Source organism: Urocitellus parryii, chromosome 10 (genome assembly GCF_045843805.1).
Source record: "Urocitellus parryii isolate mUroPar1 chromosome 10, mUroPar1.hap1, whole genome shotgun sequence".
NCBI classification, from domain to species: Eukaryota; Metazoa; Chordata; class Mammalia; order Rodentia; family Sciuridae; genus Urocitellus; species Urocitellus parryii.
In genome coordinates, this window is record NC_135540.1 from 114,602,842 (window position 1) to 114,618,884 (window position 16,043).

The following is a 16,043-nucleotide window of genomic DNA, read 5'->3' on the forward strand; positions in this document are numbered from 1 at the left end:
GGTCACAATGACCAAAATAGTTTCTGTGGGGTAGCAAAGGCAAATTCAGAGCACCTTGGATATGAAAGGTGCAGGATATGCTTCCCAACATCTGTATCATGGTACATGGAACAGATATAATATTTGAAAAGAGAACATTGCTCAAACCTACTATTAACTGATCTTGTTCAACAAAAGCCCCTTGGCTGCCTCAAGAAAATCAAAATCAAAAGAGCTAAATTCTATAATTCTAAACTGCTTTAGGAGTAATGTAGATAGCTATTAAAAGTAAAGAAGGGCCAGGGTTGTAGCTCAGTGGTAGAGCATTTGCCTACCAAACGTGAGTCACTGGGTTCAATCCCCAGCGCCACATAGAAATAAACAAATAAAATAAAGGTATTGTGTCCGTCTACAACTAAAAACAAAATTTAAAAAAAAATGTAAAGGAGACCCAGGAACATTGGCGCTCGCCTGTAATCCCAAGAAGCCTGGGGGCGCTGAGGCAGGAGGATCTCTAGATCAAAGCCAGTTTTAGCAATTTAGCAAGGTACCTAGCAACTCAGTGAGAACACTGTCTCTAAATAAAATACAAAATAGGGCTGGGGATGTGGCTCAGTTTGTATGGAGATTGTCTTTGAAGATGGAGAAAGTAGTCCCAAGGCAAGGAATACAAATAGACCCATTCCCTAAATAAAATACAAAAAAGAACTAAGGAACTGGCTCAATGATTAAGTGCCCCTGAGTTCAATTCCCTGTATTAAAAAAAAAAAAAAAAAAAGGAGAAAGGTAAGGTAATGACAAGGGAGTAAACTTGAAGAAGAGTCTTTTGCTGTGCTTGATAATGAAAGAATTTTGAATATTTAAATACATTTGAAAAATGCTAACAGAAGAGAGGTTGAAAAGGGGGAAGGGAGAATATAATTATGATGGAGTAGCATTCCCTAAGTAACATCCTCTTATGACATGAGAAAATCACAGACTCAAACTAGAGGAATGTTTTAGTCAACTTTTTCATCACTGTGACCAAAAGACCTGACAAGAAAATTTTAGAGGAGGAAAAGTTTTATGTTTTCAGAGGTCTCAATCACTTACATCAGGCTCTGGGCCTGATATAAGGTAGAATGTCATGACAAAGGGTCTGAGAGGAAAACAGCTCAGGACATGACAATTAGGGAAGCAGGGAGAGCTCCACTCATCAGGGACAAAATATAAATTAAAGGCATGCCCCTATCTTCTCCAGTCACACCTTACCTTCCGATATTTGCTGCATAGTTAATTTGTATCAATGGATCAATCCACTGATTTAGGTTATAGCTCTTAAAAAGTAGTATTCAAACATTACTGATAAGGGCTGAATTGTGTATCCCCAAATTCATGTGGATTCCAACCTCCAGGATCTTATAATGTGACTATATTTGGAGATAAAGTGAAGTCATAGAGATGGCCCATAATCTGATACAACCATTATTTTCATAAAATAAGAAGATTCAGACAAGATGAGATAGGTATAGAGAGAAAAGACCATGTGAGGACACAGTAAGATGGTATCCATATGCAAACCAAGGAGAAAGGTTTAAGAGGAAATCAATCTTGCTGGTATCTTGACTTCTAGCCTCCAGAATTGTGAAAAATCACCTCTGGGTATTCTTGCATTTTTTCACACATGAGCTCTTGGGAGATACCAAATATCCATGGTATATCCATACCATAGCAGAGAAGTTAGAAGATAAGATATGGAAAATTTGAAGAAAGCCTCCGTTATTTTCCATTCTGTAAAAAGTAAGTTATTTGCTCAGTAGAAGGATTTAGACCTGAGTTAGAACAGTAAAGGTTTGTTAACAGTTCTTGGAGAGCATAGGAGTCTTCTCAATTTTGAAGAAGCAGTTGGATTGGTGATGGTTTTCTGCTTTATGATATCCCTATGAAGTACACTGCATGTGTATTTACCTAACTTATAAAGGAGAAAAAAATGCTTTCATAAAAGGAAGGACTACAATCCTCATTTCAAGAATCGAACCTTTACATTTTACCTCCTTGACTCATAGTAGAAGTAGAAGTGGTTGATACCTGTCTTGTTTGCACTGTTACTTCCAAAAGAGACCATAGAGTTGGCATATGATAGGTACTCAGCAAATGCTTATTAAATAAATATATGCATGAATCCTATCTCCGGTAGTCATATGCATGTATAAAATTTTGCAATCATACTTTTAATCTTAAATACATGCATGGTTCAATGGGGTTTTCTTCTGAAGTTTGAGGGGCTGGTGTTAGTTCAGATATTTCTGGGATTTTTTTTTAAGTTGTTGATAGACCTTTACTTACTTATATGTGGTGCTGAGAATCGAACCCAGTGACTCACATATGCCAGGTAAGTTCACTACCACTGAGCCACATCCCTAGCACTATTTCTGGGTTTTTGTTCAGTGTTTTTTTAAGGTTTTTTATTGTTGTTTCTTTTTTTTTTTTTTTTTTTTTTTCTTCAGTATTGGGGTTTGAGCCCAGAGGCACTTTAACACAGAGCTATATCCTTAGTTCTTTTTCATTTTTATTTTGAGACAGGGTCTTACTAATTTGCCAAGGCTAATCTCAAACTTGTGATACTCCTGCCTCAGCCTTCCAGGTTGAAGGGAATCTAGGCATGTACCACCACATGTGGCCCAGAATATTTTTCTCACATTAGAAAAGTCAGGACATAAACTGAGAGAAAATATTTGTAAGGTATGTATTTGATAAAGGATTATTATCCAGAATGTGTGGGTATAATGTTTACAACACAAACATACATACCTATCCAATTTGCTTTCTTCAAAAACTGTTTTTAAATTATTCTTCTAACTAAAGAGGAAGTTAAAGTGCTAAAATTAGTTTAAATTTCAACATCTGCATCCTATATGTATTTTGTACTTGAAAAAGAAAATTATTATCTTTTTTTAATGCAGTTTCCATTTTATGGCTATTATGAATTTCCTATACCATGAGGATTGCTTTAAATCCAGAAGTTCAAAGCCAACCTAGGCAAAATAGGAAGACCCCCTTCCCACTTTTTTTTTTTTTTTTTTTTTTTTGTACCAGGGATTGAACTTAGGGTTACTCAACCATTGAGCCACATTACCAATCCTATTTTGTATTTTATTTAGAGACAGGGTCTCTCTGAATTACTTAGTGCCTTCTGTTGCTGAGGCTGGCTTTAACCCATCTTTTTTTTTGTGGTTGAACCCAGAGCCTGGTACATGCTAAGTTAGTATTCTACTACTGAGCTATGTCCACAGCCCAAAGGGTTCTTTTGTGGGGTGGGAGGGGTGCAAGGTTTGCTGGGGATTGAACCCAGAGCTTCATGTGTTCTAGGCAAGCACTGTACCACTGAGCCACACCCCCAGCCCAAGACCTTATCTTAAAAGAAAACAAAAAATTAATAATTTGAAATGTCCATAACAAAGGAATATAATTTAATCCAGATACTTTCATATTTGCTGTAAGAATTTAATGATTTCATAATAAAATAATACTTTCTTCAGATTACTGATGAGAAAATAGTCTCAAAATCAAAAATCAAATTTGTTTTGTTTGTTTGTTTGTTTTTGTTTTTGTTTTTTTGGTTTTTGTGGTCCTAGGGATCAAACCCATGTTCCTCACAGGCCAGGCAAGCATTCTACCACTGCACTATACCCCTGGTCCCACTTTTTTAAACTTAAAATGGTACCATATTGTTACATTGTCTGATTTTTATCCTATTTGTGGTGGTAGGTATGTTTGAAAAACAAAAAAAATTCTATAGTTTTGACAATTAAATAGATGCTAATTAATGAATGTATTTATGAATATAGCATGATACAATTTCTAGCATGTCATGTCATTGATTTTAGTTTTTATTTTTCTGTAAACTCATCTGTCAAGTAGAAAATAAAGTTTAATGTTTTATCCTCCAAAGAAACTTCTTTGAATCTGATCATTTTAGGCTGTATGTTTCTGACCCAGAACAATTATGATAGTTATTAAGCTAGTATTATTGCTAATTTACATCTTCTTCTTTTAATAGTGCACTGGTAAAATTGATGAATAAATCAATAGAGGGAACAGCCGATGATGAAGAGGAGGGTGTAAGTCCAGATACAGCTATTCGTTCAGGACTTGAACTTCTTAAGGTATTTTATATTCATTTGTTTCTATAGAGTATTTTATATTCATTTTATGTATTTGAGGACTTGAACTTCTTAAAGTATTTTGTATTCATTTGTTTCTATAACTTGCATGCTCTTTAGGATATGCAAGATTCAGGTTGTTTCATTGGAAATTATTCAAAATATTAAAAGTTTGTAATAGAAATCAGATGTTATAAAAATAACTTTTACATCATAATAATTACATTAAAAGGTATTTTTTATTTTGCTCTTTCATTCATCATTTGCATGCCTGCTATACTAATAACAGTGTATGTTTTATAATCTCATCTTTCCAGAGAACCTGCATTTGAGATATTTGGCTGCCCAGTTTAGGAACTGTTACATGATAGCATCTGATTAAGGAATTTTTAATAATTTATAATCATAATAGATGGCAAGGAATTTAATAAATTGAGTAGTTAATAAGAGCCAGGCAACAAGATTTTGTAGTCACAATATGACAAAAGGAAAGGGTTATTTGGGGAAGTAATGGGAAGCAAGTTTTGGTTTCAGATCATGGAATGCCATTGGCATGAAAGGAAAGGTACTGGAAGGGGCTTTCAACCTGTCCATGAATCTGGCAAGCAGTCGATAAAGCTATGATTGGATTCAGTAAAGAGGGGAAGAAATTGAAAGCAAAGAAATTGAAACCACTGCAGTATAAACCAAGGGAAAAAAGACCAACTAGTGCAATGGGCCTTAGAAAAGTGAGTGATGAGATCATAATGAGATGCTCATAAATATTTCATTTGAAAGAATTAGTACATTGTTTCATGAATAAGGTTTTAATAATTGGGTTATACTTTTTTAAATGAGATTACCTTTAAAGTAAATGTATTTTAATAGGTTGTTTTTTTACTGAGTTGTTCAAATTTAATTCCCCATGTTTCAATAAATAAGTAAAACTGCATTAGTAAATAATACCACTTCAAACTGCAATGAGACAATTTTTATACTTCATGACACATTTGATAATTTTTTTTTAAATATTTATTTTTTAGGGGCTGGGGTTGTGGCTCAGCAGTAGAGTGCTCGCCTAGCACATGTGAGGCCCTGGGTTCGATCCTCAGCACCACATAAAAAATAAATAAATAAAATAGAGATATTTTAAAAATATTTATTTTTTAAGTGTAGATGGACACAACACAATGCCTTTATTTTTTTTATGTGGTGCTGAGGATCGCACCCAGGTCCCCCCTGTGCTAGGCGAGCACTCTACTGCTGAGCCACAATCCCAGGACCTTGATAAATTCTTGTTGAATAAGTTAATGAAGACTACCTGCTCAATTCCCTCCTCTCCACTTTTAGCCCTTATTCTTGATATTATTCTGAATTATTTCCACTTCATGGAAGATAAACTTTGTAGACATGTCACATATAAGTTGCTATAAGGCCCATAATGATAGACTATGGGTTATGTCATAAAAATAAGGGAATAGTCAAGCACAGTGGCATACACCTATAATCCCAGCAGTTGAGACAGGAGGATTGTGAGTTCAAAGCCAGCCTCAGCAACAGCCAGGCGCTAAGCAACTCTGTGAGACCCTGTCTCTAAATAAAATGCAAAATAGGGATGGGGGTGTGGCTTAGTGGTTGAGTGCCCCTTAGTTCAATCCCCATTACAAAAAAAAAGGAATAATTATATGTTTACAATTATAATTCACAGTTTGCAATGATGTCTTCTTTGTTGATAGTTACGAGAAATGAACTTTTTGATAGATTTTATTTAACATTTTCTTAGTTTATCTTTGTCTGTTCTATGTAGCTAGCATGTGTACAGAATTTCACATTTTATTTATTATGGAAAATAATTTTCCCTTTTTAATATATTAGAACCATTGTCTACTTCTAAATCTATATATATATATATATATCTGTTCCTCTAGGTTCTGTCTTTCACACATCCTACCTCGTTCCACTCTGCAGAGACATATGAGTCCTTGTTACAGTGCCTAAGAATGGAGGATGATAAGGTAGCAGAAGCTGCAATACAAATTTTTAGAAACACAGGCCACAAAATAGAAACAGACCTTCCCCAGATACGATCGTGAGTATATTTTTTTGCATGGTAAACACAAAAGTGTGAAAGCCATAAAATCATTGTTTTCTTTTCAGGAAGAAGAGAGAGGAATTACTCATTTGGTAGCTATTTTTTTGTATCTTTTTTTTTTTTTTTAAACTAAATTTTATTTTATTTATTTATTTATTTTTTTATTTTTTAGTTCTCGGCGGACACAACATCTTTGTTGGTATGTGGTGCTGAGGATCGAACCCGGGCCGCACGCATGCCAGGCGAGCGCGCTACCGCCTGAGCCACATCCCCAGCCCTCTTTTTTTTTTTTTTGTATGTCACCTGGCTCATCCTACCACTGTTAAATGTAGACAGAGAAATAAACATAAACTATTTACGAAAAAAATGATTTAAAATATTAAAAGTGGGCTGGAGATGTGGCTTAGTGGTAGAGCATTTGCCTGGCATGTGTGAGGCCCGGGGTTTGATCCTCAGCACAACATATAAATAAATAAAAGATCCATTGACAACTAAAAATATTTTTAAAATAAAATAAAAATATTAAAAGTCAGAAGATAACACAAGACAATTGCAGTGGCACATACTTGTAATTCCAGCTACTTAGGAGGCTAAGGATTGCAAGTTCAAATCCAGCCGGGCCAACTTAGTGCTCCTGTCTCAAAATTTAAAAATAATTAAAAGGACTTAGGATGTAGGTCTGTGGTAGATTAATTGCCTAATCTGCATGAGTTTTCATCCCCTCATTTCAATCCCCAGTTTAAAAAAAAAATCACAGAATTTAGTATTTTGTTTGTGATTAATATATCTTTCTAATCTGTGTATGTTTATTTTTCTCAATAAAATTGTTCTTGTTCTCACCAAGATTGAGGCAAATGGTGTGCTTCATAAAGTATTTATAAGTTGCTTGGTTATTGGCAGTGGTGCTTATCCTCAGAATCAAATTTGTGCTGAGTTTATATTTAGATTTAAAATATGTGGGAGAGTTATGAACGACCAATTAAAAAAAAATAAAAATAAAAAAAAATAAAATATATGGGAGACATCTTTTAGAGGAAGAATACACATTGCTCATATTTATTGAATCAGATTCTCCTAGGATATCCTGGTAGTTCATGGTATATCTGAATACTAAAAAGTTTTTCCTCATAGGTTAATAGTAGGACAAATGGACTCTTGAGGGTTTTTTAAAATTTGTAAGCTAATGATTTGTGAAATAATTCAGTATTTAATGTAGATTCTTTTCATTCTCAGCACTGTAATGACTAACATAAAAGAATTGCCCAGTCTGTCCCCGCCCTTAAGGAGTTTATAATCTAAAGATGATAATCTTTATATGTGTATATTATCAAAAAGATCATTGACATGGTAGGGTAGTTTCTGGTGAATTTTTCAGAGTAGAAAAGTCTATGCTTAAAAAAGTTGGGTAAAAGTGGAAGAGTTAACTTTGGACACAAGGAATAATGTCTCTTGTTCTTAAGCATAGTAGTGGGTAAAAAAGGACATAATTACTGAGAAGCAGAAAATCACAGTACCAGAAGACTTCAGTAACACCTCAGTGGCACCATTGTATTTTAGCACTCTAGAAAAAAACAAAGAGAAAGATTAAAGTTTATTTGTGTTTCATTTCAATTTTCCTAAGAGGAATTAATAATACATTTACAAACAATTTGTTCAAAACTAAAAACAGTATGATCAAAAACATCCCTTTCTTATTCACTGGTGTTATTATGTAAACAGTGTTTACATAACTCATTCTTAAATGAGTTTGTAGGTGGGGGAAAAAAAAAGACTAAATAGGTTGCAATTGTGGAAGTCTATTTGGGCATTGAAATCCAAATCCCATAATTCTAAATTCTTTGTGGAGAAAAACTTTAGGTGTATTCATATATATGAAGTCAGATTTATAGTGACTAGCATTTGTTCCATTTTTTTTTTTGGTTGAGATGCATGGTCTGAATCCTTGGATATTGCTATTAAGATCTGCCTTTCTGTTATTATAAGGGGAACCCTTTGCACATCACCATTGTATCTGCTGCCAACAACTTTATGATTCATAAAATATGATCTTTTCTTATTGAAAATTAAATATATGACAAGTACTCTTTGTTAAATTTTTATTTTTCTTTTTAAGTTTTCTTCTGATTATTAAATACTTGTTTGTTTATTTATAAAGCTAAAATTATGATGTTTGTACTTCTCGTATCATTTTATCAATATTATGTATGCATCTATGCATCCTGTTATTTTGGCTATTTAATAAAACTTTGGCCTTTTGCTACTGTTTTTCCATGGCTACTTTGAAATAATTAAAGGGAATTACAAAAAGGTACTAAAAATTTAGGAATTATCTACTTGGAAGGTAAATGTAAAAATATATCATGGAGCATGCTCTAGATTATAAATGAAAGATGGTTATTATTTCTCCATATTTGTGAGGTAGGTTTAAATGAAAATGTCTCTTCATAATAGCCTTTGAAGCATGTATTTCTTGGTATGCACTTGGGAACAGACAGGGTGCTTTAAATCATTTAAATCATTCTGTAAATCAGATAATTATTAATAGAGGCTTCTCTGCATACATCCAAATAGGGGAATGGGAGTCAACCAAAAGAATACTTGTGGTTTTATGGGCTTTAAAAAGGAAATGGAAAAAAAAAAAAAACTATGATTATTTTTTGCAGGACCTTAATTCCCATTTTACATCAAAAAGCAAAGAGGGGTACTCCACACCAAGCAAAACAGGCTGTGCACTGTATACATGCCATTTTCACAAATAAAGAAGTCCAGCTTGCACAGATTTTTGAGGTATATGTATATATATATATAATGCATAGGATCTATTTATTTTGGTTTTGGTCTTTATTTTATAAGTTCTGTGGTTTGATAAAATGGAAGTTAGATTTTGAAAAAAAGTTATTTGTATGTAATCCTACCCTAAAATATAAATTTCCTATGGAGGAGGGGTTTTATCTGTTTTATTTAGCACTGTATTTCAGTACTTAGTTCAGGTCATATATTCAAAAAATTCATATTGAAGGATGTGTATTGTATGTGACAACATTTTACTTAATTTAAAAGCCTCTTTGTCTCAGTGGTCCACTTATCCTTACAAAGTGTTAATAGATAACTTTGAACAATCCTTTTTAAGTACATAACAACCCTACATGAAAATCAATCCTGTTTTCTTTTCTTTGTATATAATTTTTAGCTTCATCCTGCTACTAGAAAAGTAGTCCTAAATAGGTTGATTTGGGCATGATAAATTTGGAAGACCCAGGGAAATCTGTTTCCATAGAATCTTTACATATTTATGAAACAAACTAGTAATTTTTCTGTTTTATTTTTATAGCCACTCAGTAGAAGTCTGAATGCTGATGTACCAGAACAACTTATAACTCCATTAGTTTCACTGGGCCACATTTCTATGTTAGCACCAGATCAGTTTGCTTCCCCAATGAAATCAGTAGTCGCGAATTTTATTGTGAAAGATCTACTAATGAATGACAGGGTAAGTTTCTCATTTAATTAAATTTAGAGTCATGATATTGACTTTTACATTATCATAAAAACATCATTTTTGTTTATCTTTCTTTAACTGTGGATTGAACCTAGGACCTCATGCATGCTAAATTATATCTCCATCCCCTCTCATTTCCTTTAAAATTTTTCTGCATTGTCCCTTCTTGTTTACTTACTAATTTTCCATTTAATTGCCTGACTTTGAGATCACTGTTACTAGAAGTTAACTGCCGCAGTCTGGCTGGGCACAAATAACTAAGCTGCCAAAAAGCCTTGTAGGTTCAAACAGCAACTCTTTATTCCCGAACTCTCACGGCACTCTACCCACACTTCCCCCGGGAACACACACTCTCCACCAGGCTCCCCGCCCCAATTCTCCTGGAACCTGAGAGAACTCAACCAGAACTCCAAAATAGCAAAGTAGCTAGCAGGATCCACCCTAATCCTGGAGCCACCCTATTCCCAGAGCAAAATGCCAGGCGTCATTCCGACTAAACTGTGGCTCTCAACAGTTAACATTTAAGAAAGAAAAAAAAAAACCTGTGTATTGTGGAACACATTTATAATCCCACAGATTTATGAGGGTGAGGGAGGGGTATGACAAATTTGAGGCAAGCCTCAGCAACTTAATAAGACCCTGTCTCATAATAAACAGGGACAAGGTTATAAGTCAGTAGTAGAATGTATGCTTAGCATGCGTGGAGGAACTGGGTTCAATCCCTAGCACCAAGAAAAGAAAAAATGAGAACATGAGATGTATGATTCATTAAGTAAAATATATGTCAAATGCTATTATCCAGACTTGTAAATGATCATTTACAGTTTTCTGGATTGATAGAATTTGTGTTATCAAACACTGTTAAAAACACAAGTGGATTAGCTGAGGCATGGTGGTACATGCTTATAATCCTAGCTGCTGCTTGGGAGGCTGAGCAGGAGAATTCCAAATTAAACACCAGACTTAGCAATGCAGCAAGATTCTGTCTTAAAAGAAAATTTTAAAAAGAAAAAACTAGGAATGAGCACCTGTCTAGCATGTGTAAAGCCCTTAGTTCTGTCCCTGGTACTACAATTGTTTGGGGGTGGGGAGAATCACTAGTTTACCAAATGGATCTAAATTATGAAAAAGAGTTATTGAATATAAACACAGACCATTCTTACATAATGGATCAGTGTGGTGACTTTCAATTAAGTGTTAACACAAATCCAAATTATCTAAATTTTCTCTAACCTTTTCACATAGTCAAATAGTTTTAAACCCTCACTACTAAGAACTTGCCAGCACCTGTAATCCCAGCAGCTCAGGCAGCTGAGGCAGAAGGATCCTGAGTTCAAAGCCAACCTTAGCAACTTATCAAAGCACTGAGCAACTCAGCAAGAGCCTGTCTTTAAGTAAAATATTTTAAAAAGGGCTGGGGATATGCCTCCGTGGTTAAATATCCCTGGGTTTAATCCCTGGTACAAAAAAAAAAGAAAAAGAAACATTTTTAACTGACAGTTATTACTAAGGAGGTACAGTGAATTTTTAATATATGTTTAATGAGTAATGATCAGATAAGGTAATTAGTATACCTATCATCTCAGGCATATAAAATTTTTTTTGTGTTGAGAACATCCAAAATCTTTTGTACTAGCTATTTTGAATATTCAATTAATTGTTGTCCACCACAGCTCTCCTACTGTGCTATAGACCATTAGAAATCATTCTATCTAGCCTGGTGAAGGGAAGCACACCGGAAATCCCAGCAACTTAGAAGCCTGAGGCAGGAGAATCAAGTTCAAGACAAGCCTCAGCAACTTAGCAAGACCCTGTCTCAAAATAAAAAATTAAGAGTGCTGGGGGCATCTCCTGGGTTCAATCCCTAATATCTCTCCGCCAAAAAAAGGAATCTCCTATCTTAACTTCTCCTCAGGTTATTATCGATTCTCTCTGATAGATCCTATTTTAACATGGGCATTATTGGCTTATTTTTCTAACTGCGGTAATAGATATATAAAATTTCTTATTTTATGTGTACAATTCACTGACATTGTCTAGATCCTCCTTGTTATCTAATCACCATCACCATTCATCTCCAGATCTCTTTAATTATCCCAAATAGAAATTCTGTACCCATTAAGCAATAACTCCTCATTACCTCCTATCTTATCCCCTTAGAACCTCTATTTTACTTTCTTTGTAAATTTGCCTATTGTAGTTTATCTCTTTTGTGTCTGGTTTATTTCATTTAGTATGTTTTTTTATTTTTATTATTTATTTTTGGTACTGGGATTTGAACCCAGGGGCACTCAATCACTGAGCCACATCCCCAGCCCCTTTAGAGATAAGGGTTTGCTGAATTACCTAGGGCCTCAACTGAGTTGCTGAGGCTGGCTTTGAACTCAGGATCCTCCTGCCTCAACCTCCCAAGCCATTGGGGTTACAGGCATGTGCCACTGCACCTGGCTTCATTTAGCATATTTTAAAGGTTCATCTATCTTGTAGTATGTCAGAACTTTATTACTTTTGTTACCTCTGGTGACTGGTGACGAGTCGAGTCCTTGCTTCCCCAATGTTGAAGTATAACACCAGAGAAACACACTGAGGCAAGGTCAGAGTGGAAAGTAGAAGTTTATTAAAGGACAGCAGAAAAGACTTCTCCCAGAGGAAGAAGGGGACCCAAGAGATGGAATCCATTGAAGGGCGAATGTGTTCCCCCTTTTATAGTTCTTTCAGTGATGGAATGTAGGTGGGAAGACCCGAAGGGTGGGGCACAGGTGGGCCAAAGAAGTAATCTGGGCAGGAAGGACTTTTTGAGTCAGCATCTTCTAGTTTGCTGGGAGCTGTTTCATTAACACTTCTTTGGGATGGGCTCTGAGCCTTGGGGATATTAACATTCCAAGAGTTGTTCTGCTTTTCCCAGAATTCATTCTCAACATGGCCTCCATTTTGGATCTTACTGGATATTAGACCCCATTTACCTACCTAACTTTAAATCTGGCTTCACTTTCATAACTGAATAAAATTCCTTTGTATGTATATCCCACATTTTCTCTGTTGAACACTTGGGTTGTTTCTATCTCTTGGCCACTGTAAAATGTTAATATGAACATTTAGGGGGCTGGGATTGTGGCTCAGTGGTAGAGCGCCCGCCTAGCACGGGCAGGACCCAGGTTCGATCCTCAGCACCACATAAAAATAAAGAAAGGCATTGTGTTGTGTCCATCTACACCTCAAAAATAAATATTAAAAAAAATAAATATAAAAAAAACCATTTAGGTCCCTGTTTCTAATCTTTTGGCTATGTACTTTAGAATAAAATTGCTGGGACACATGATCATTCTCTGTTTAATTTTTTTAAGAACTGCTGTACTATTCTCCACAGTGGCTGTATAATTTTATTCTTGCCAGCAATGTGTGAGAATTCAAGTTTCTCCACGTCTTTGTTAACTCTCACCGTTTTCCTTTTCAAAAATTGCCATGCTAGTCGGAGTAGAATGGTATTTCATGGTTTTGTTTAGCATTTCCTTGATAAATAATGATGTCAATGATTATTTTTTCATATGCTTATTGACAATCCATTTTCTTCTTGAGAGCTGTCATTCAAGTTCTTTACTTCAGTTGTCTATGATTGTTGTTGAGTTTAAAACTATACTTTCTGAATATTTAATCCTTTCAAAGTATTTGTCCAGTCCAAGATCATGGAACTTTCTTCCCCTGTGTTGTCTTCTAAGAGTTTTATATTTTTAGCTCTTAAAGATTTTTTATTCGTTTTAAGGTAATGCTTACATATAGTATAATAATTCAGCTTCATTCTTTTGCTTACGGATATACAATTTTTCTAGTGCCATTTGTTGAAGAGACTGTTCTTTCCCCAGGGATTATTCTTGGCCCCCCTTTTCAAAAATAAATCACACAAATTGGCCACAGTGGTGATACCTCAGGTTATCAGTGATGAGTCCTGCCTCCCCACATGTTGAAGTTTGAACATTAGAGAAGCATGCTGAGGCAAGCATATGAAGCAGGGGTAACAGACTTCTCCCGGGAGGGAGAAGGGGGCCATAGCTGGTATCCTAGTATCCCGAGAAACAAGGTGTTCTGCCCTTTTTATATGTCCTAGGTTTCCTTTATTCTCCTGCCTTTCCTCCTTATCTTTCTCCTTCCTGCATACAGTGACTAGGCCCAGGAATGCTCTGTAGAAGAGCCCAAATGTGGGAAACAGGTAGGCTGAAGGGGATGGGGCTGGATGGAGTAGCCAAGTAGCCATTAACAACCTTATAGCTCCCTGTAGGGAGAGGAAATTTCTGGGACTGGTTATCTTGCAACTGGTTGGAGCAGGGGCTGATTCTTGATAGGGGTGGTGGAAGACCCTAAAGGAATTAACATTTCAATCCCTCAGGGGACAATCTCCAACTTCCTGAATTCACTCAAAATTGGCCTCCTTGATCCGACCTGATTTACACACACTGACTGTCTATCTAATTCTGGCTTCAGAGCATACACCTCTAATCCAGCAGCTCAGTGGTATCACAAATTCAAGTTCGAGACCAGCCTCAGTAACTTAGCAAAGCACTAAGCAACTCAATGAGACCCTGGCTCAAAAAGGCTGGGGATGTAGCTCAATGGCGGTGTATTATATTATATTTTATTATATATATATAAATAATTTATTATATTATATTTTATAATATAAAAGGAATTATACAAGGGTTGTCTGGGTTCCCTATTCTGTTCCATTGCTCTATTTATCTATATTTGTCTAGGTTATATGGGTTTATGGTTAAGTTTTGAACTTGGAGAATATGACTCTTCCAACTTCATTCTTCTTTTCCAAACTCTGCTGAGACTTTTTAAACCTTTCCCAGAACTTGGCATTGCTCAGCATGAAAAACTTCATGAACAAAAACTTAAATTTTTCTTTCTGAAAGCTAAATTTTTTCATTTGTCCATAGTCAACAGGTGAGAAGAATGGAAAATTGTGGTCTCCAGATGAAGAGGTGTCCCCTGAAGTACTAGCAAAGGTAAATTTGTGTAGGTCTTCATTACCTTTACTGGAAAGAAGGAATGTCCGTAGATAACTTTTTTTTAACCTAACAGTTAATTAGCATTTTTCAGCAAGGTGCTTTATTTTAAAATCCATAGCAAAAAAAAAAAAAAGAGTTTCTCAAATTGTAGTTCTCATTGTTCTTTGTATATGTAAGTGTCTTTAGTCTAAATCAATTGTGGTAAGGCTGGTATACACAGTGATAGTTTGTGGAATGTTGGTGCTCAGAGGCATCTTATAGATAGACTCACCAAAATCTACATATTCACTTAGCAAAGACAGAGGTTGTTGTTTTAGTCAGATTTTTTGTTCCTGTGACTAAAAGGAATTTACCAGAGCAATTTTAGAGGAAGAAAAGGTTTATTAAGGGGCTCATGGTTTCAGAGGTCTTAGACCATGGACAGCTGACTCCATTCCTTGAGGATCTAGGTGAGGCAGGACATCATGGTGGAAGAGTATGACTGAGAAAAACAGTTTATGTGGGTCATAATCAGGAAACAGACTCCACTTACCAGATACAAATATATACCCCAAAGCCACACCCCACCCGCCTTTAGCAACAAACTCAGTTAATCCCATCAGAGAGCAATTAACTGGTTAGGTTAAGGCTATGACACAATTGTTTCTTCAGACCTTCTTGCATTGTTTCACGTGTGACCTTTTGGAGGACACCTCACATCCAAACTATAACAGTCATTACAAAATTGGTGACTTTTGATAGATATAAATTGAATGTTATTAGAGCTAATTTTTTAAAGGGCTGGACTTGGAATTTAATATATGAGATTATATCATTTTTATAATCTGTTTTTTCATAATCATGTATTCTACAAATTTAGTTTTCCTGATTATCAGTAAGTATACTAACTGATACTAAGATCAAATAAATCTGGCTACAAATAATTATGGAAACCCCAATTTTTGGGTGAGAATGTTAAGTAAGACTAAAGTACATTTCATGATTTATTCAGTTTTTCAATTGTATAAAAATAAAAGAGGAAAATATGAAATCCTGTCTAAATAGTTGCTTTTAATAAGAATAGTTTCAAATTTATTTTTAAATAGTTTTTTATTTTTTTTATTTTTAATTGACACATAGTATTGTATATATTTACAGGGTAGGATGTGATAAATCAGTACATATTTAATTTATAATCAAGTCAAGATAATTAGATCAGACATTTATTATTTCTCTGGGCCGGGAACATCTTTCAACTAGCCATTTTGAAATACTAATTGTCAACTGAAGCTATCCTACTATGCTATAGAACATTATAAGTTATTCCTCCTATCCAACTGCATTCCTGTATCTGTTAGCCATCCTGT

General features: G+C 35.1%; 1 protein-coding gene across 2 annotated transcripts in view; it reads left to right on the top strand.

Moving 5' to 3' along the window:
• The window catches only part of Pds5a (PDS5 cohesin associated factor A), a 140,104-nt gene that overhangs the window by 98,850 nt on the left and 25,211 nt on the right, over window positions 1-16,043 (top strand). For both annotated transcript variants that reach the window (XM_026385608.2, XM_026385599.2), the window contains exons 18-22: window positions 4,019-4,124; window positions 6,029-6,189; window positions 8,856-8,979; window positions 9,524-9,682; window positions 14,626-14,694. In XM_026385608.2, coding sequence (XP_026241393.1) covers window positions 4,019-4,124; window positions 6,029-6,189; window positions 8,856-8,979; window positions 9,524-9,682; window positions 14,626-14,694 — 619 coding nt within the window. The remainder of the gene's footprint in view (window positions 1-4,018; window positions 4,125-6,028; window positions 6,190-8,855; window positions 8,980-9,523; window positions 9,683-14,625; window positions 14,695-16,043) is intronic.